This window comes from Pezoporus wallicus, unplaced genomic scaffold (genome assembly GCF_028554395.1).
Source record: "Pezoporus wallicus isolate ANWC-B61680 ecotype Strahan unplaced genomic scaffold, APGP_CSIRO_Pwel_v1 contig_8831, whole genome shotgun sequence".
NCBI lineage: Eukaryota > Metazoa > Chordata > Aves > Psittaciformes > Psittacidae > Pezoporus > Pezoporus wallicus.
Window position 1 is genome coordinate 17940 of NW_026638431.1, and position 21818 is coordinate 39757.

Here is a 21818-nt window from a genome sequence, read left to right on the forward strand (position 1 = left end):
TGGATTTGGTTTTTGTTGTTTGTTTGGGTTTTTTGTTTTTTTTTTTCCCAACTTCCACATGAATGTGTTTGACGGCTCACTGTTGCTGTCAGTGCAGAATCCCACTGGAAACCAGAGCTGGGAGGGCTCTTCCTGCCTGGGGGAGGCATCACCATCTGTCACTCTTTGTTCTTTGCTGTGTCCCACTGAAGGCCATGCGCAGTGGCAAGCTGCAGACAGGTTTGCTGGTGGCTGGATACTTTATCTATCTGCTTGTGGGTGCTGCTGTGTTCCAGGCACTGGAGAGAACTGCTGAGAAGCAGGAGAAAATGGCAGCTGCCCAGATGAAGGAGGCTTTTCTGCAGAACTTCACTCACCTCACAGTGGCGGAAGTGGAACAGTTTATGAAGGTGCGTGGCAGCCCTGTGGAAGCCCTTTCTCCCTCCTGTCTTCCGATCACATGTTGTTTCCTCTTCAGCCTTGCTATCCAGATAACTTTCTCTGCTTTCCTACTGATGTAGTCATTGGGATGCTTATACCAATCCCCAAGCTTGCTCTCCAGTCTGAGCAGGCAGGTCACTCTGATGGTAAATACATCTTGTGAAGTTTGACAAAACTTTATGTGTTAGCTATTAATAGTCCCCATCCCACAGTTTCCCGATTCTTTGGGGTCTTGACTCCTCTTGATTCAGCTTTTGGTGTGGCTGAATTATCTACAGTGGGTGGCATGGCAGGAAAAATGAAGCTGTCTGAAATGCATGGGCATGGTTGCCATATAGAACAGTGTCAGAGATAGCCCAAAGAAACCATATGGCAAGGTCAGAAGTAATCTGTTGGGAAAAAATAAAGAAGCCCAAATCAATACAAGGAGGATGGCATAGTGAGGGTTTACTTTTTGAAGATGCTGCAGAAGTAAAACTGATAGCCTGGGCAAGGGAAAGGTGTTTCTGATCATGGCACAGGAGGCTAAGGATGAGTACATTTGTGTCCTGGGTTCAGCAGTAGCAGTCATTTTTTCTCCTTCTTGGTAGCTGGTGCAGTGCAGTGTTTTGACTTTCTGCTCGGCAACAGAGCTGATAACAAGGATGTTTTGGTTTGGCCAAGGACTTTGTGAGCCTCATGCTCTGCCAGGGAGGAGGGGAAGCCGGGAGGAAGCAGAGACAGGACACCTGACCCAAACTGACCAAAGAGGTATTCCATACCACAGCACGGCATGCGCAGGATGTAACTGGGAGTTAGCCAGAAGGGCTGAGAGACTGCAGGGTTGGAGGAGGTATCGGTCGGAACTTGGTCGGGCTTGGGGGCGAGTTATTGGTCGGCTGGTGCTGAGGTGTTGTATTCTCTTCCCTTGTTATTTCCTTTATCATTATTATCATTGGTGGTAGCAGTAGTGATCTCTGTTATACCTTAGTTACTAAACTGTTCTTATCTCAACCCGTGGGAGTTGCATTCTTTTCGATTCTCCTCTCTGTCCCTCCGAGAGCAGGGGGAGGGCAAGAAAGGGGGGGAAGTGAGCGAACGAATTACCTGACTGGGTTTAAACCACGACAGTTCTTTTTGGCGCCCAACGTGGGGCACGAAGGGTTGAGATAACGACAGATCTGACTGGATTAATATTCGTCACAATGACGATTTATTGGCTCTCAGAGTTGTTCTTGTTGATCTCACAGCTTCAGAATGTTGTAACTTACGTAGAGCCGGTATTTGCTGTGATAGTGTTTATTAAGTGTGGGGCTTGGGCTAAGGTTCTTGTCTCACTGTGCTTTATGGCAATGGCTTGTAATACGGGCGGGCTCCAGCAGCAGGGCGGGACGGACGTGGCCGTGGACTTGTACCTGCCCGTCCGGCTGCTCTTCACCGGCCTGGCCCTCGCCCTCGCCTCCATCTTCGTGAGGCTGCGGGGAGCCGAGGGGGAGCGGCCCCGGGAGACGGCGGCAGCCGAACCGGCCCGGGAGAGCGGCCCTGGGCACCAAGCGGCGGCGGGAGCGGGGCCGGAGGCCGCGAGGGGACGGCTGCCGGTGGAGGAGGCCGGGGCGGTCGAGGAGAGGAAGGAGGCGGCTGCCGAGCAGAGGGAGAAGGCGGCGGAGGAGCCGAGCCCCGCGGCCGAGCCCAGCCCCGTGACGGCCGAGAGCATTCCCCGGAAGCCGCCCGCCGAGCCCCAGGAGGATGCAGGAGACCACGCAGCATTTCCCAGCAAGGCAGAGGAGGAAGAGCTGGACTCAGGAAAAGAGAAGCTGGCGGTGGGAGAGCCGGCAAGCACAGCAGCTACACCAGCCCCAGTGACAAGTACAGCAGCATCAACTGAGAGTTCTGAAGGCTCTGAATGGCCTTCGGGTATCCTTGGGACCTGCCTGCTGATTGTGATGGGGATCAGCATGTTGGCACACACACAGGCTGTGTTCTACCCACAACCATTTTGTCTGATCTCAAAAGTTAAGCAGAGTCAGGTTTGGGTCTTGTCTGGGGTTAGACGACGATGCAGGGGGACCAAGAGGTTTTCTCCAAGGCTGGAGAGTCATGAGTGGCAGGGTGTGTGGGACAGTATGGGCAAGTATCTAGTCCACTGGGCCCCTCCAGTGCTTTGGAAGCATCGGAGATGGAAGGCAGCTGTATGGAGTCCCCAGCAACAAGCTGCAGAAACTGCTGGAGGGGACAGTGAATTATTTTCAGCCTGGTGGGCCCATGGCACTTCAGGCCATCAGAGCAGAGATGCAACACAGAGATGGACTCATGATCGAGGGGTGGACTTAGCAATGGACACTATTGCCCAGGTTATTCACAAGTGTGAACACTGCACACAGTCTCTCCTGCTCTGGAAGACTGTTACAAGAGATGGAGCCTGACATCATGGACCAGATGGACTCAGCAGCTTTATAGGGACTGGTCCATGCACTAAGATAAGAGTGATGGTATATTGAAAATGTGGGATCTGAGCATGACGTGAATGGTATGGAATAAGGGGTGGATAATGTCCTGGGTTCAGCAGTAGCAGTCATTTTTTCTCCTTCTTGGTAGCTGGTGCAGTGCTGTGTTTTGACTTTCTGCTCGGCAACAGAGCTGATAACAAGGATGTTTTGGTTTGGCCAAGGACTTTGTGAGCCCCATGCTCTGCCAGGGAGGAGGGGAAGCTGGCAGGAAGCAGAGACAGGACACCTGACCCAAACTGACCAAAGAGGTATTCCATACCACAGCACGTCATGCCCAGGATGTAACGGGGAGTTAGCCGGAAGGGCTGAGAGACTGCAGGGTTGGAGGAGGTATCGGTCGGAGCTTGGTCGGGCTTGGGGGCGAGTTATCGGTCAGCTGGTGCTGAGGTGTTGTATTCTCTTCCCTTGTTATTTCCTTTATCATTATTATCATTGGTGGTAGCAGTAGTGATTTGTGTTATACCTTAGTTACTAAACTGTTCTTATCTCAACCCGTGGGAGTTGCATTCTTTTCGATTCTCCTCTCCGTCCCTCCGAGAGCAGGGGGAGGGCAAGAAAGGGGGGGAAGTGAGCGAATGAATTACCTGACTGGGTTTAAACCACGACAATTTGTCTTCAAATTGTTGGTATATCCTAGTTCTAGCTGTTGCAGTGAAGAAGGAAATGGGAAGTGCAATCAGCCTTATGGTAAGCATTTCTGCATAGGAAATTAATTGCTAGTTCACAGGATAAGGAAAGGAGGGGAAGAACTGGTATGTCTAATAACACAACTAGTGATCCAGCCCGAGTTCATACATGCCTGCACCCTCTTCACTTATTTTTTTTTTCTGTGTTGGTAGTGGGCTAAAAAAAAGGAAAAAACTTTTGAAGACAGTGAAGTCTTTGTGCAAGGGCTGTGGAATAATTCCCGTTAGCTTTGATTTTTTGGAACACCAGCACTAAAGATAGTGAGCATGGAAGAGGGAAGGAAGATTTTTTCTGGTGCAATTTATTCCAGCTTTTGTCATGCCTCTGGCAGGGTTCAGCTCTGGATTTTCTCTTGCTGTTTCTGTACAAACCAGCCTGCCTTTCAGATGTCCAGTCCAATGTTCTCTGCTTGCTAAAGGCAGGGACTTCTGCATAGTGTTTGGCGTTTTAATTCATCTAACCTCATCTCAAAGATCACGTTGTAAATATGTGTATGTGTGTTCATGCATGCAGTTGTGAGAAGAGTGCATATGTCAGGCTAAATTGTGGTTGTGGTAACACCAAGAGTAATGCTTTGTTAATCAATTGACTTTCTCTGAAATTAAATCTGTGATACTAATCAGAATATAAAATTAAAATTAAATTCTCTTGTGTGTCACATGTACACTGCTATAACTCACTAATGCCCTCTGGGAGGGATCGGAGTCACTGCTCACTGTGCCTGCATAAAAGTGGGTGATTAGATCTTGTATCCACCTCTGTCATCTTAAGGGCAAACTCAAAACCATCAACAAGCCACTCCATCATGTAAGTCAGTGGTCTGTCTTGCTCTGCAACATCCTAGTCATATGTAGGATCATTTTTTCTAAAGTACTTAGCCTAAAAGAGCAGAGGTCCTTGATCATGCTAAAGTAAGCAAGTTTTCCTAACAACCATTAGAGCAGTCAGCATAAACAGGGCAAAAGAATGACATTCAAAAACACTAACGGTGAAGGTGTGAATAGTGTCAAGAGTATCACTGAGTACTGGTGAGTGGTATTTACAGGAAAGGAGCAGTAGCTGGCTAAATCTATTCTTTCAGCAAGCACTTCAGAAAAGCAGCTGTGTTGATACCAAATGTTTGCTTTCACTCCCAGAACCTGACTGACGCCATTCAGAATGGAGTATACCCTGTTGGAAATGAATCACAGATTGAAGACAGCAACTGGGATTTCAGTAACTCCTTCTTCTTTGCAGGCACGGTTGTCTCCACAATAGGTAAGTCTGATGCTCTACATGTATCTGTGTGTAATGCCTGGTTATCAGGACCTGAATTGATATTTTAAAGAATAAAAACTTCAGCCCTTCATTGTCATGGATGGTAGACAGCAACAGACTTGGTCCTGAGACCTCTGGTCCTGAGACCTCACACACAACTCTTTGTACACTTATTTTGGTTTTTCGCATTATTTCACACTTGTTTCTTTTTGAGCCATCTGTTAAAATGCTCAGTCTGCTGCCAGTTGTGGGTGGGAGGCAAACTTCACTTTCCTCGTCTTTGTTTTAGGGTAAAATAGGCTTTAAATCCAAGAGTGCTGTAAAGCATAAAAGAATTACAAGAAAGAAGTGAACTTTCCTTGGGCATGGACACTGTCTCAGTAATCTATCCTGAGCTGTTCGTGCACATATTGAACTAGTAATACGCCAGGATGGAAAAAGTGGGAAGGGGGAAAAACAAATGCTGAGACTTTTACACTGCTTCTTCAAGCTCTTCTAACCTTTTTAGGGCCTGCCTATCTGTCCCTTTCTCTCAAATATGAATCCCCAAAAGTGCAGGCCTGCCAAATTTAAGCATAAAATCCATGCCATTAGCTCCCGCTTCACACTCAAATGCAATGAAAGTCAAAGCTATGTTTCTTCAGAGTAAAGCTGAGGCCTCATTCACACTACACTGTGAGCATGGCTCCTGCACTGAGATGTGAGTGTGACATGTCACAAGGGTCCCAGTGCTGTCCCAGAATCATGGTGGGTGTGCAGATGTTGCACGAGCCCACGCAGGAGACCTCCTGCTGTAGAAGAGAGAAAGGCTTCCAAGCCATCAAACAAATGACAAATGTTCCATGGTTACAACATTCACGTATCAATAAAGCTTCCCTAGTTTGTCAGCATTCTGCTACTAGCCAATCCATTCATTGCCACCACCTGTATTACTGTATTTTTTCATTGCAACATTTCTTTGCCAAACAAATCAATTGCTTTCCAAAAAATTTGTTTCCCTAGTGAGGCAATGTCATGGTTTAACCCCAGCCAACAGCTAAGCACCTCTCACTCTGCCCAAGTTGGGTGGGGGAGAGAATCAGAAGAGTAAAAGTGAGAAAACTCATGGGTTGAGATGAAGACAGTTTAATAGGTAAAGCAGAAGCTATTTGCACCAGCAGAGCAAACAGAGAAATTGATTCACTACTTCCCATCAGAAGGCAGGTGTTCAGCCATCTCCAGGAAAGCAGGGTTCCATCACATGTAACAGTTACTTGGGAAAACAAAATGCCATAACTCTGAATATCCCTCCTTTTCTTCTTCCTCCCCCAACTTTATATGCTAAGCATGATGTACTGTGGTATATCCCTTTGGTTGGTTGGTTGGGATCAGCCGTCCTGACTGTGTACCCTCCCAACTTCTTGTGCACCCCCACTGCCTGTGCTGTGCACCCCAACTTGCCTGCTCACTGATGGAGTGGGGTGAGGAGCAGAAAAGGACTTGAGTCTGCTCAGCACTGCTCAGCAATAATAAAATAAGCCCTGACTTATCAACACTGTTTTCAGCACAGATTCAAACCATAGCCCCATACTAGCTACTATGAAGAAAATTAACTCTGTATCTGCCAACACTAACACAGGTGAACAGACCATCCCAGGATGGTCTGTTTCTCTGCACCTTTGCCACATAAGTCTGTTGTGAAGGTACATCAGGTACTTCCACTCATCTTCACCAGGTTTTGTCATGAAAATTTCTGCAACAGAGAGCACAAGACAGCTCAGGCATTTGGGGCCTCCTATGCAGTAAACCAATTAGTTGTTTTATTTGTCTCTTCACCAAAATAAAACCGCATTTTCCAAGTAGTGGATGCCTTGAGATGAACTGTGCTTGGGAAAGTGCCTTTTCTCAGGATCACTGATAGAGTAAGGACATACAGAAAGCACAGGACTTTTGCACTCAGGGATATACCTCATGGGGTCTAAGAACAGTCTCCATTCCATTAAAGGAGATGTCTGGAGTTCTGCAGCTGTTGTTCTATTATTTATCTAAGTGGATAAATACTCTTTTAGTAGGACTTTATGACAAATATCTCTCTGGCATGAATAAATCAGCCACCAGTAAGGTCTGGACTAATTAGCACCACCTATTCTAATACGCACTACACTGCTCCAGGACTGGAGCCAGTATCTGAGCATTTCAGCTTGCTGGGATTTAGCCAAGGTCACTAGCAGACAGACAAATTGACAAGAAGCTAGTGATGGCTGTGTGTGATTCTGACATGGCAAACAGCTTGTGACTCCAGCCTTGATGTCTTCCAGGACCCCAGACTTCTGAGTTTTGTCTTTCCATGTGTTTGTCACAGGACAGTGCATGTTTCCCATAACTGCTTTTAGATTCTGTTTTTCGTTCCCACTAAGACTGGGTTGGGAGTACACAGTGCTCCCTGCATCCCCCAAAACATGCATGGTGAATCACTTTCTTGCTGCTTTTTTCTGGAAAATAGTATGCATGTTGACTAAGATGTGCTAGCCACATCTTTTAGGGTCAAAGGCAGGCCAGGTTGGGGTAGGTATGAATGTGACTGTGGCTGCTCCAGTTCTCTGGGATATCTCCTCTGACCCTGTTTTTTTCATAGGCTATGGCACATTACGTCCTAAAACTGCTGGAGGCCAGATCTTCTGTGTCTTTTTTGCTCTGTTCGGAATCCCTCTGAATATTGTTTTTCTACATCGTGTCGGTAAGATGCTCTCACTGCTATGTAAAAAGCTGGGGAAATTCCTGTACGAGAAAGGAATGAGAAAGGTAATTGGCTTTAATTACTTGGGCAGTTACATGCTCATTTCTAGTTTTATTTTCAAGGTGTATGCTGGCATTATCCCCTGTTATATTTGTTCTCATGCTGTGTTAGGCATTGCATTAGGAGAGGGAAAGAGACATTCCTTGCTTGCAGAGCTAAACAGACAAGGCAACCACAGACGTGACATTCATAGAAAGGGATGCATTTTATCTACCCATCTAAATGGCAGACATCCAGCCCCCTTAATTAATCAATGGAGAGAGTGGACACCTTATCTTACTTCTCTAGACACTTACCTCAGAAGCTAACTCTCTTGAGAAGTACATGTCTCCCTTTATAACCAGCAAAGAGAGAGATGATTAATCATCTCATCTTGAGGCAGCATAAAGCAGGTGAGCAGTAAAAAGCTGTAAAAAGCAGTGAGCTATAGGAGTTTCAATACTATAATTAGTCAATAATATTGACTCAATGCCTAGTGTGTCACCCCTCCTTATTCATTATGTGGTCCTTTAGTTCCTCTCCACCCTTAGCTTTGACATAAAGGAAACAACAGGCTGAAGTTATTCATTTGAGCCCACTTGCTGAAAGGTGAACAGGCACCTGTAAATAGCCAGATGATTGATACAATCAAATAAAAGACTACATCTCCCAGTGCTACTATGGACATGTAACACCCATAATACATGGGGTGTTCCTGCTTCAAAGCAAGCCTAGGGTACTTTCAGAGGAAGAGTACTCAATACAAACCCTTCAGTTCCTGCAGACCTAGTAGGTATTCCTAGATATCCACCCATTTTGAATAGCCATCATTATATAGGACCTACTAGTGTGTCAAATCATGCTTATAATTGAACCATTTTCTTTTTCAGAAGAAGATAAAATTTCTGACCCTTCTGTTTTTCCTGGCAATGGGGATCCTAGTTTTTCTGTGCTTGCCATCACTTTTCTTCCAGAAAACAGAGGGATGGTCCTACAGCGAAGGAATTTACTTTGCATTTATCACCCTCAGCACCATTGGCTTTGGAGATTATGTAGTAGGTAAGGTTGATTTCAGAGAGGAGACATAGTAAAGCACCAGGGTCATGACCGTAATTACCATGGGTTGACTGCACAGCCCACCAGTGTAATGTAGAGACAAATCTGTGTGAGTCTTTGACTAGTCTTTTTCTTGTACAGTTCTGGGGGTATTACTCATTTCTCTGTGATTGCATGTGCTAACAAAAACACAAAATTGTCTAAATATAATAAATGTGGTGCTTTGGGGCGCAAAGAAGACAAGCATTTTGGGGGAGGGAAGGGGAAGTGTAGGGGGAGAATTCAAGTAGCATAGGAATTTGCATATACTAAAAGGGAACAGTTTGAGACAGTCATATAAAATAAGGCAGGTATCTTTGCATAAGTCTTACCTAAGACTTATGTCTCAAAATGTATACTAAAGAAATAAGTGGTCATCTTTCAGAAGACATGATTTTACACAACAGGTAGAAAATCCCTGTCATTGCAAAGCAGGGAAATCTACTCACCCTATGAGAAGTGGGTCTTAAACATAGATACCACTGTGAAAGTGGCCTTCTTTACTCTCCTATGCATCATAGAATCATAGAATTATAGTATAATTACAGTTGGAAAGGACCTTAAGGTCATCTAGTTCCAACCTCCTGCCATGGGCAGGGACATCTCACACTAAACCATGCCACCCAAGGCTCTGTCCAGCCTGGGCTTGAACACTGCCAGGGATGGAGCATTCACAACCTCCCTGGGCAACCCATTCCGGTGCCTCACCACCCTTACACTAAAGAGCTTCCTCTTTGTAGCCAATCTAAACTTCCCCTGTTTAAGTTTTAACCCGTTACCCCTTGTCCTGTCACTACAGTCCCTAATGAAGAGTCCCTCCCCAGCATCGTTATAGGCCCCCTTCAGATACTGGAAGGCTGCTATGAGGTCTCCACACAGCCTTCTCTTCTCCAGGCTGAACAGCCCCAACTTTCTCAGCCTGTCTTCATACGGGAGGTGCTCCAGTCCCCTGATAATCCTCGTGGCTCTCCTCTGGATTTGTTCCAACAGTTTCATGTCCTTTTTATAATCATATGTTTTTATAATCATATAATGTTTCCTACTGACTTTAATTTCTCTTAGTCTGCTAAAGAGGCTGGGTAGTGCATTGACAATCCAGTTGACATCTTGCTTGTTCGCATGAGTTTAGTGATTGTAATGATCTTGTAGACTGACGGTTAATTCATGCAATAGCAACGAGTTGATTAAGCAACATTTCCCCAAGTTATCCCAGCTAGCTAATTGCTCCCTCTTGCTACAAAGCATAGGAAACATGTCTCTCTTTTCACATAATCCAGAGAAAGGTTCCTTGTCTCCAACAGTGGTTAAGCAGCATTGCCACAAACATGAAACAGAACTGAAGCAACAGCAAAGAATCTGTATCACACAACAGTGACCTCTTTGCTTACTGTTTTCTCCAGCTGGGGACAATCTTTGTCACTGCAGTGGAGGACAATAGGGCATAGGCATTTCTTCCCTGAACATCTAAAGGACTGGTGTCCTCAACATAAAAAGGACATGGAACTTTCGGAACAAGTCCAGAGAAGGGCCACGAGGATGATCAGGGGACTGGAGCACCTCCCGTATGAAGATAGGCTGAGGAAGTTGGAGCTGTTCAGCCTGGAGAAGAGAAAGCTGCATGGAGACCTCATAGCAGCCTTCCAGTATCTGAAGGGGGCCTATAACGATGCTGGTGAGGGACTCTTCATTGAGACTGTAGTGACAGGACAAGGGGTAACAGGTTAAAACTTAAACAGGGGAAGTTTAGGTTGGATATAAGAAGGAAATTCTTTCCTGTTAAGGTGGTGAGGCACTGGAATAGTTTGCCCAGGGAGGTTGTGAATGCTCCATCCCTGGCAGTGTTTAAGGCCAGGCTGGACGAGGCCTTGTGTGATATGATTTAGCGTAAGGTGTCCCTGCCCACAGCAGGGGGGTTGGAACTAGATGATCTTAAGGTCCTTTCCAACCCTAACGATTCTATGATTCTATGATAACCTTGGCCTGTGTGATGCTGAGCACCTCAAACACAGTGATGTGGAACACAGGAAGATGGAGAAAGATTGGTGCTATGTGGGAGAAAAAGTGAACATTAAACCGGTGCATTCTCTTCCTTTGTCTAAATTACAAGTGTGTTTTACAATAATGACAGCAAGTCACAGGCTGCTGTGACTATGTGCTCTGCAGACGTACTATTTTACAAATACAGTTAAAAAATAACAATTAGATAGGCCTCCTGGCACTGTGATTTCATCTTAATTAGGATAACTTAACTGGAGCTGAAATATTTTTTCCTGCAATATATATTGCAATTTGCCTTAAACAAAGGTGGTAAAATGATAAGTTTAATGCCTCACACCTCACAATGAAACAAGCAGAATCAATGACTGCTCTGAGTATCATTTGTTTAGAATTAATTACAGATGACAAATGGATTTGTGCTGGCCAAGTGGAACAGAACAGGTTTGAGTTTATTCACATTTTAGTAATTCAAAACCGATTTGTAGCTGTTGTATTTCAAGCATGAGATAAAGCCTGTTTTGGGTAGGAAGGTGACAGAGTCTGGATTTAACTGTAATACATATAGGTGATACCTCTAGGGTGAAACTCTCTTTGGGCTGTAAATTTATGCCCTGCTAAATCCAGTTTTGAGTTAACATTACAAAGATATTACTAGTTGCTTTGCTAACCCCACATCATGAACTTCAGATAAGAACACAAAAGGAGATGCTCTGTAGCAAGCCTGGCATCCCCTGTGCCAACTCAACCCCAGCAGCAGAAGCAGATGTTGGATATCTATCCATGAGGTCAAACCAGCCCCATTTTCACAGCTCTTGCCTGATGAAATACAAAAATCCTGCACATTGATCTATGCGCTACAGAGTCCTGCAGGACTTGAAAGGAGTTGCCAGTTGCGAAGCTCCTTCTGGGAAGCTTCACAAAGGTATATGATCCACAGGTTTGTGATCTCCCTGTCCATGCACCCTGCTGGGTTACCAACTATGTGGAGTCACCCTTGACAGTGACTTATAGCACTTGATACACAGTATCACCAAGTTTTCTTGCACAGCCATATAAGCTGTGTCATGATAACATCGTGTGGGACTAAGTGCAGTAGGAGCAAATTCTGTCTGTATGGTGGTGTATTGTTGACTGCAGAAATAAAATGACCCATTCAGAAAAGATACGGGCTGATGGTAAGAGATTTGGACTGCATGAAGTAAGCTTCGGTCTGGTTTCCAACATAGAAAATTGTATTCTTGGCATGTGTCAGTGAGTAAATTAGGAATTGCAACTACTCTCTTTGTATGATCAAGGTTAACTATAATTTAAAGCAAATATTTATGAAGTTATATTCACACTTTATAGAAATACACAGAATTACAATAACTTAGGCAGTAGTAGTTGTGTGGTTATAGTGGTCCACTGTGCACTGCTGTTTGTGCTTTGTGAGTTTGTGAATATTTTCCAGATAATACAATACATTTTTACACTACTTCCCACATCATTGCCTTTAGGTGTAGAGGTTGAACTGGGATTGGTATGCTGTAAGGGGAAAAAATGCCCTGCTCTGCTGCTAGTTCAGTATATAAATATGTGAAATCCAGTATATCTTTTTACAGGCCAGCATGTTTGTGATAGCATGTATGAGTTTATTGTAACAGCAAGAGATTGCCCAACCTTAACCTAATGCTGGGGAGGTGAGAGAATCCACTATGATGAAAAAGTCACCTTAAAGTACTCCACATAAAATACACCGATGAATCCACTAGGCTGGCCCACTTTACACCAACAGAGAAATTTTAACTTGATAATTTTCTTCTTCTTTCTCCCTCCTTATCTGCAGGTAAACAGCCTGGCAGGAATTACTTTTCCTACTATCGAACACTAGTGGCCATCTGGATCCTTTTTGGTCTTGCTTGGATTGCTCTCCTATTTAATTTATTGACAACAGTACTAGAAGATACTGAAAAAATAATTGTCAAGGATATCCATCAAATTGGAAAGGTGAGTAAGGACAATGTAGCAAGCCAACAAAGAAGATGCTGGCCTTCTCAGTTTATTCCAGAAGAAGAACTACTATCAGCACATGCTGGAGGGGATGCACAGAAAATGGAGTCATTAGAACCAGATTCTGAGCAGACAAAAACGGAAAAAAATGCTTTTTCTTAGAGCAAAACTATTGCCATAACATATGAGAATTGAATTCTTCATTGGAGAGTTACTAGTTAATTATTCTAAAGAAATTCCCATGGAAATAAAATTTCTCCTACCTTTGGCTGAGATACGACCTTTCAGAACTCAAGACTTAGTTACACAAAGCCTGAATATTAACAGTAAGAAATTTGCTCAGTTTGCAGCTAGGTTGTGCTGACAGCCTGAGAAGTGCACTTATTTTACAAGGAGTTTTTAAGGTGCTTCTATGAAAATGCAGAGGAGGGGCATGGTAGCACTTGCTGGTTCTGTTTCAATTTTGCTGCTTGCAATCATGTCTCTTCCAGGAATTGGCACACACAAGCTTTTCTGAGGCATTGTATAGTACCTTTGGAAGAAGACAGAAGGATATATAACGTAATAGATGCCTGATTTAAGCCATCATATTGGCTAAGCTATTATGATCTAAAAGACTTTAAAGGACAAGACCTGAGCTCAGTTCAGAGGCACTAGAAGCATCCAATGAACAGGGCTAGAAAAAGGTTAGCATGTTAGAAACTGTGAATTCTACCTCTTCCTCTTTTATACTAAGATGAATAAAGGCAATTTCACCTTTTATCCCTGTGGCTTTGAAAAATTTTTCTGATTATATTTATAAAGAACAAATAAAACCTTGTCTTTAATTCAAATTTTATAGTAATTTTATAATAATTCATAAGAACAGAGACTCGTTTGAATAGAGGAGTCCTCACTGTATCAGCACCTTGCTATGGTGTTTATATTCCATAGGAGCTATAAAGTTGTTTAAAATTACTGTCCTGTGCCAAGATTGCTTTTCAAGTGTGAGTGTTGTCTAAGCAGTGCAGCCTTACTTTCAATCAGGTAGAAAAAGGATGTTGAATCTGGGCATGCTGTTTCAGATGTACTGCCTGGCATGCATGCAGGCCATCGCTGGCTGAACACCCTGTCCTTTAAAGGCCTGAAATATGTATCAGATACCTTCTGTGTGTCAAAAGTGCACGAAACCCTACCCTGAAGCGCTGGCAAAGCAGCTGTGGTAAACACAGTCATCGAGATGAAAAGTCCCATAGGTGTATATGGTTATACTAAAAGTCATTCTAGTCAAATATCCTGTCTCTGACCATGCCTACTGCATATGCCTCCGAATAGCATAAGAACAAGGCAGTTCTGCCATGCTTCCTCTTCCAGTAGTCAGTGGCTCAAAGGCTGCCCAAAAAAGAGAGGGGGTCTTTGTATTTCAAAGACCATGAACCTGCCCAAATGCTAAACTCATATGAGCATCCACAGGACCCACTCAAGGCAGTCCATAGGTTTAGTGCACAAAGGACCTTCCTTTGATGGTGCTGAACATGTTGCTTGACAGGTTTTTATGATATCCTCAAGTTCCTATTTTGTCAGTGAGTAATTGTTCTCCGGGTGTTTGTTACAGCAAGACCAGTCCTTGCCAGAGCTATTCCTATGTGAAAGGGAGAATAAATTATAAGGCAATTTTAGGCTATAAAGATGCAATCAGCCTCAAAGTTGAATTCATAACTATTTCAGTCAAACATAATGTCCTGGGTTCAGCTTTAGCAGTCATGTTTCCCCTCCTCGGTAGCTGGTGCAGTGCGGTGTTTTGACTTTCAGCTCGGGAACAGAGCTGATAGCGATGTTTTGGTTTGGCCAAGGACTTTGTGAGCCTCATGCTCTGCCAGGGAGGAGGGGAAGCTGAGAGGAAGCAGAGACAGGACACCTGACCCAAACTGACCAAAGAGGTATTCCATACCACAGCACGTCATGCCCAGGAGGAAACTGGGAGTGAGCCGGAAGGGCTGTGGGACTGCAGGGTTGGAGGAGGTATTGGTCGGAGCTTGGTCGGGCTTGGGGGGGGAGTTATCGGTCGGCTGGTGCTGAGGTGTTGTATTCTCTTCCCTTGTTATTTCCTTTATCATTATTATCATTGGTGGTAGCAGTAGTGATCTCTGTTATACCTTAGTTACTAAACTGTTCTTATCTCAACCTGTGGGAGTTGCATTCTTTTTGATTCTCCTCTCCGTCCCTCCGGGAGTAGGGGGAGGGAAAGAAGGGGGGGAGTGAGTGAATGAGTTACCTGACTGGGTTTAAACCACGACACAAAACCACACTTCTTGTCAAAACAACTCTGCTGGTTCAAGACCTGGCATGTAGAACTGACCAAATATGTACTTTCTTTTTGCCCCCAAATTATTTTCCAGTGTTACCCTTAAGCCTGACTTCTCACCTAATGTATCTCACTGTCAGTAAACCTTTCTGAGGCAGCAGGAACAAGAACTGAGTGAAACTGGGGTAAGGTGGCAGGGGTGTTGTAGGACACAGTGGTCTTTCTGCAAGCCATGACCCTGTTACTATCACAAGGCAACACCATAGCCAGGCAGAGAAAGCAGATGGATGCTCCCAGGCAGGGATATCTTCACCTCTCAATTTAGCTTTCTCACCAAGCATTGACTCACACTGTTATTTTCCAGGCATCATTTTTTCTCTTCTATATTTTCCCACCAATTCCTGGAAGGCCCGTTAATAGAGATACTGTCAGAATTGGTTTAGGGAGAGGTGGTCCTGTCTTGGGGGCATTTTGCACAGCTTCTCATAATTCCTTCTAGGTCAGTTCCTGGCATTTGATACCACCCCAGGTGGCAGACACGGCCTCTGGTCCAGCACAATGCGTGTCTATTTGCTGTCCCTATTGCAGGGGAGAAAGAAAAGCCTACAAGGAACATCTTGAATTAAACACAGCTCTGAAGAGTTTTCTTCAGTTTGTTCCCATGGTCCCACTTGCTCCTTGTCCTGATAAATAACACAACCCAGATGTAAAACAAGCTGCAGCAGAGAGCATTCAAGGATGCTTGTTTAAACATTTCAGGAAGGGTAAGAGAGATTGCAAAGGGACTTTGACCATAAATAGTAAGCACAGACCCAGGCAGTGGCTCTTTGAGAACAAGAGGACAAATTCTCTGTCCTTCACATTGGTGGGTGTTTAACAAGAAGCCATGGAACCAAGGACTTATTGTTTCCAAAAGTCAGTCTGCTCTATGCAGCTATTGTCATAGGGTGCAAGCAATTCACACTTGTCCTGGGTTCAGCAGTAGCAGTCATGTTTTTGTCCTTCTTGGTAGCTGGTGCAGTGCAGTGTTTTGACTTTCGGCCTGGGAACAGAGCTGATAACAAAGATGTTTTGGTTTGGCCAAGGACTTTGTGAGCCTCATGCACTGCCAGGGGGGAGGGGAAGCCAGGAGGAAGCAGAGACAGGACACCTGACCCAAACTGACCAAAGAGGTATTCCATACCACAGCACGTCATGCCCAGGAGGAAACTGGGAGTTAGCCGGAAGGGCTGGGGGACTGCAGGGTTGGAGGAGGTATGGGTCGGTGCTTGGTCGGGCTGGGGGGGGCAAGTTATCGGTCGGCTGGTGCTGAGGTGTTGTATTCTCTTCCCTTGTTATTTCCTTGATCATTGTTATTATTGGTGGTAGCAGTAGTGATTTGTGTTATACCTTAGTTACTAAACTGTTCTTATCTCAACCCGTGGGAGTTGCATTCTTTTCGATTCTCCTCTCTGTCCCTCCGGGAGCAGGGGGAGGGCAAGAAAGGGGGGGAAGTGAGCGAACGAATTACCTGACTGTGTTTAAACCCCGACAGTTCTTTTTGGTGCCCAACGTGGGGCACGAAGGGTTGAGATAATGACAGATTTGACTGGATTAATAGTCACTCGTCACAATGCTGATTTATTGGCTCTCAGAGTTGTTCTTGTTGATCTCACAGCTTCAGAATGTTGTAACTTACTTAGAGCCGGTATTTGCTGTGTTGGTGTTTATCAAGTGTGGGGCTTGGGCTAAGGTTCTTGTCTCACTGTGCTTTATGGCAATGGCTTGTAATACGGGCGGGCTCCAGCAGCAGGGCGGGACGGACGTGGCCGTGGACTTGTACCTGCCCGTCCGGCTGCTCTTCACCGGCCTGGCCCTCGTCCTCGCCTCCATCTTCGTGAGGCCGCGGGGAGCCGAGGGGGAGCGGCCCCGGGAGCCGGCGGCTGCTGAAGCGACCCGGGAGAGGGGCCCCGGGGACCAAGCGGCGGCGGGAGTGGGGCCGGAGGCTGCGAGGGGACGGCTGCTGGAGGAGGAGGTCGGGGCGGTCGAGGAGAGGAAGGAGGCGGCTGCCGAGCGGCGGGAGAAGGCGGCGGAGGAGCCGAGCCCCGCGGCCGAGCCCAGCCCCGTGACGGCCGAGAGCATTTCCCCGAAGCCGCCCGCCGAGCCCCAGGAGGATGCAGGAGACCACGCAGCATTTCCCAGCAAGGCAGAGGAGGAAGAGCTGGACTCAGGAAAAGAGAAGCTGGTGGTGGGAGAGCCGGCAAGCACAGCAGCTACACCAGCCCCAGTGACAAGTACAGCAGCATCAACTGAGAGTTCTGAAGGCTCTGAATGGCCTTTGGGTATCCTTGGGACCTGCCTGCTGATTGTGATGGGGATCAGCATGTTGGCACACACACAGGCTGTGTTCTACCCACAACCATTTTGTCTGATCTCAAAAGTTAAGCAGAGTCAGGTTTGGGTCTTGTCTGGGGTTAGACGACGATGCAGGGGGACCAAGAGGTTTTCTCCAAGGCTGGACAGTCATGAGTGGCAGGGTGTGTGGGACAGTATGGGCAAGTATCTAGTCCACTGGGCCCCTCCAGTGTTTTGGAAGCATCGGAGATGGAAGGCAGCTGTATGGAGTCCCCAGCAACAAGCTGCAGAAACTGCTGGAGGGGACAGTGAATTATTTTCAGCCTGGTGGGCCCATGGCACTTCAGGCCATCAGAGCAGAGATGCAACACAGAGATGGACTCATGATCGAGGGGTGGACTTAGCAATGGACACTATTGCCCAGGTTATTCACGAGTGTGAACACTGCACACAGCCTCTCCTGCTCTGGAAGACTGTTACAAGAGATGGAGCCTGACATCATGGACCAGATGGTCTCAGCAGCTTTATAGCTACTGGTCCATGCACTTAGATAAGAGTGATGGTATATTGAAAATGTGGGATCTGAGCATGACGTGAATGGTATGGAATAAGGGGTGGATAATGTCCTGGGTTCAGCAGTAGCAGTCATGTTTTTCTCCTTCTTGGTAGCTGGTGCAGTGCAGTGTTTTGACTTTCTGCTCGGCAACAGAGCTGATAACAAGGATGTTTTGATTTGGCCAAGGACTTTGTGAGCCTCATGCACTACCAGGGAGGAGGGGAAGCCAGGAGGAAGCAGAGACAGGACACCTGACCCAAACTGACCAAAGAGGTATTCCATACCACAGCACGTCATGCCCAGGATGTAACTGGGAGTTAGCCGGAAGGGCTGGGGGACTGCAGAGTTGGAGGAGGTATGGGTCGGTGCTTGGTCGGGCTGGGGGGGGCAAGTTATCGGTCGGCTGGTGGTGAGGTTTTGTATTCTCTTCCCTTGTTATTTCCTTGATCATTGTTATTATTGGTGGTAGCAGTAGTGATCTCTGTTATACCTTAGTTACTAAACTGTTCTTATCTCAACCTGTGGGAGTTGCATTCTTTTCGATTCTCCTCTCTGTCCCTCCGGGAGCAGGGGGAGGGCAAGAAAGGGGGGGAAGTGAGCGAACGAATTACCTGACTGGGTTTAAACCACGACAACACTTTAACTCTTTCTCTTTGGTCATGCTCCCTGGCTAAGGATGTGTCCTTCCAGACAAAGCAGAGAGGGACTGTAAAACTCACCCAGGGGCAGGGGATGTGGGAAACATGAGCCAGGATTGGCTGTCATGGGGCTGTCCTCTTTCAGACACCAAGAACTGACATGTCCCTTCAGCTGTAGATGCCAGCCTGGGAACAGAGAAAAAGCACCAATAAGCATACAAAACATAAAAGCTCTCAAGAGAAATTCAGATAGCTGCTCTAAGAAAGACTTGCCATAAATACGAGCAGGGAGGCCTGCGGAAGTGTCTCAGCCTTGCTTCTTGTGCCCTCTTGTGGCTGTGTGCAGCAGACCCCATCCCTTCGCATTTCTCCCAGGTTAGTGCAGTTACCTCCTTCTGTGCAGTTCAGCTGATGCAGCTGGTACAGCCCTGCCCAGTGCAAGTCCCAGTACAGCAGCTTTGTCAGTGTGAGCCAGAAGAAGCCATCCTGTATTTTTTTGCAGTTCATATGAGATTGCTAAGAGCTAACACATAGCTGTTTCTCAAGAAAGAGATGGGGATGGGCGCCCTGAACTGGTCCAGCCAGGAATCCTGCCTTGTACTCCCACTGAAATAGCTTTGTGGTTGTCAGTTGGGGATGTGACAGCTTTCTATCAGCAGACCATCATCCTCACTGGCAGCACACACAGTGCTGACAACAAGGTACTCTTCTGTCACATGCCCCATGCATCCGCTTCCCCTGTGTAATGTCTGCTGCAGGACTGAGGCACACACACCCTCTGTCCCACAGAGAAAGGCACTGGTCAGAAAAGATCTGCACAGCAGCAGGTTTGGGTGCAGGCTTTGGGCCAGGATGAGCTGCCCTGCTCTGTGGTAGTCTCGAGTGTCAGCACTGCCTCATGCAGCAGAAGAGGTGGAGATAGAAGCTGCAGATATGTGGAAGAAAGAACCAGTACCAAACTGTGTGTGGTCCTCTCTGCTGAGAAAAGCAAGGGAAAGCCCAGGCAAGCTGCAAGCCAGGCAGGGATAGGAACTTTTTTGGATGCAGTATTTTTCCTCATGTTCATGCTAAACAATAAAGCTGTCTCCAAAAGGGCTTAGGCACAGCAAGAAACCTTTCCAGAGCTAGAGTAAGCAGCCTCTTCCAGCATTATTGTCCTCTGAGCACCACACAACAGCAGCAGATCCTGTCCTTGCATCACCTCTGAAAAGGGGAGCTGTTGCTTCCTATGCAGCTAGTAGGGGCCCTGGAGAAAATGAAGTATATCAATGAGCTCATGCATGCGACCTTTGGCAGACACTGGTTCTAGTGCTTTCTCCAGGAGAATCAGATGTCCTGGTATTGATTACTAATAAAGGAGCCACAGCTAGTGGTTCTGCAGTTGCAAAGGTTAAGAAAAATAATCTTGAATTGACAGCAGAGTTAGAACAGAGCTTTTCCTCCACATCTGGAGATATAAAATGATCCCAAGACTTCTAATTCAGGAGTGTAAGGCAGGCTCCAGCTCTTCTGCATGTTCACCTTGCCCAAAGGACAGAAAACAAGGATAAAATCCATTCCCAAATGAAATTCCTGTTCTGCCAAGCAGCAAGGAGGCAGCAATCTTCCACAGACCAGGCAGAGGGGCTCATCATCAGCAGATCTATACAGTGTGGAGCCTTTCCTGGGAGCTGTTCAAAAGCCCTCTCTGTGACCCAGCCCCACTGTGCTGCTCAGGGAAATCCAGTCTCCTGTGCAACTGCCAGCTCTCACATTGCAGCTTGTAAGCAAATACTTTCCCATGCATTAAACCAGTTGCTAAAAAACTCCAGGAATATGATCATGAAATATATTATCTTAAATTCAGTGGCAGCAGCAGTCTGGGCTGCTCCTCATACATCACCCACGTCTTTGCTGTTTGCCAGCTAGCAAACAGTGTGCATTTCTGCACATGAAACCAAGGAAATGCCGTGAGGAATTATCTTTCCCTCAGAAAGAAGCCCCTCAGAAATTATATTGCCTCCAGAGAGAACAGGAGAAACTGCACTTTGATCTGTCTTTAATTAGTATATGGGATTGTTTCAGGATCTTTTGAGGTCTCCTTCAATTAATAGCCTGTTCATTTGGAGAGATTAAGTTTGTGGATTATTTCTAGAAGCAGAGACACTACTTGAAGTGGAAAAGTTTGGCTAATGTAACATCATATAGCTAGTGGGATAATTTTTTTACAGAAATTACTATATGTGGGCCACACACATGCTCTTTTCCACTCTGTCACACTTGGACATGTGCTTTCTTGCCTGAATCGTGACCAAAAGGCACTGTATCCAGCTCAGAGCTGTTTTAACAAACATAACTGATCATTCTCCAAAGGCCTGTTCTCCATCCCTCATCATCACACCCAAAGGAAAAAAAAAAAAAAAAATCAGATTCTGGTGTCAGCAAAGCCCCCTTGTACCATTCCAGCAGGATTCAAAGTGGTGCTGAAGATTTACAGTGAAGTTTGATAGCAGCTTGCCCACTGCAAGGAGAGGGCATCCCTGGGATTCCTAGCATATGAGGCTGAGGGCCAGCCTGGACCAGTGTTGCCGGTTCCATGATAGCAAAGTCAACATTTAGCTAAATATGGGGCTAAAAAGTTGGGGGGCAGTAAAAATGCTGCCCTCCAGAGAACTTTTCCATGCTCTTTGATCCGTACAGCTGGCCTCACCTCCACCTGAGAACATGAACTCAAACACCGGGAAATCTGCTTAGAAAATTCAGCATTTTCTATCAATCATGAGGGGTTCTGGACTTGATTACAGTAATTCTCTACCAGAGGTTTGGAAAGGTTTAAGTCGTTTCACCGAGTTAAAAGGTAGGGTAATTATTGAATCCGTTTAATTACTGGTTCAACATAATTTAGGAGACATGTCTCCTGAATAAAAACCTTTCAAATTTCCCCTTCAATTATTATCATATATGCAGTTGGAAACCAGAGCTGTACTTCTGTACAGTGAGGTGCCAAAACATGAAATAATAATACATCCCCAGAAAGAGAGATATACTGATAAGCAGAACAATAATAACAAGCATGCGTCATTGAAAAATGAAGGGAGGTACAACTTACAATTTAAGTTAGTAACTTCCTTGAGAGAGATTGGCGAGAAAGATGCCAATATTCTCAAAGAACAAATGTGGCTTGAGGTGAACCCAGCTTCTTAAAGTAAAAGATGATTATACATGCATCAAGACCAGAAAAGAGCAGAAGTCAGAACTCTTGCTGAAAGTGCCCCAGAATTTACAGTTCCATTAATTTAAATGACTCATTGAGTGCTTTAAAAACAAAGTTAAGGTCATA

General features: G+C 45.8%; 1 protein-coding gene across 1 annotated transcript; it reads left to right on the top strand.

Annotated features, from left to right (window-relative positions):
- The first annotated feature begins 58 nt into the window (after positions 1-58).
- LOC130599879 (potassium channel subfamily K member 16-like) lies at positions 59-13514 on the top strand. Its single transcript, XM_057410683.1, is given in 6 exon segments — positions 59-147; positions 149-389; positions 4730-4850; positions 7465-7631; positions 8496-8664; positions 12524-13514. Coding segments are annotated over 6 exon segments (1113 nt in total). The 3' UTR covers positions 12850-13514.
- Positions 13515-21818: the final 8304 nt, after the last annotated feature.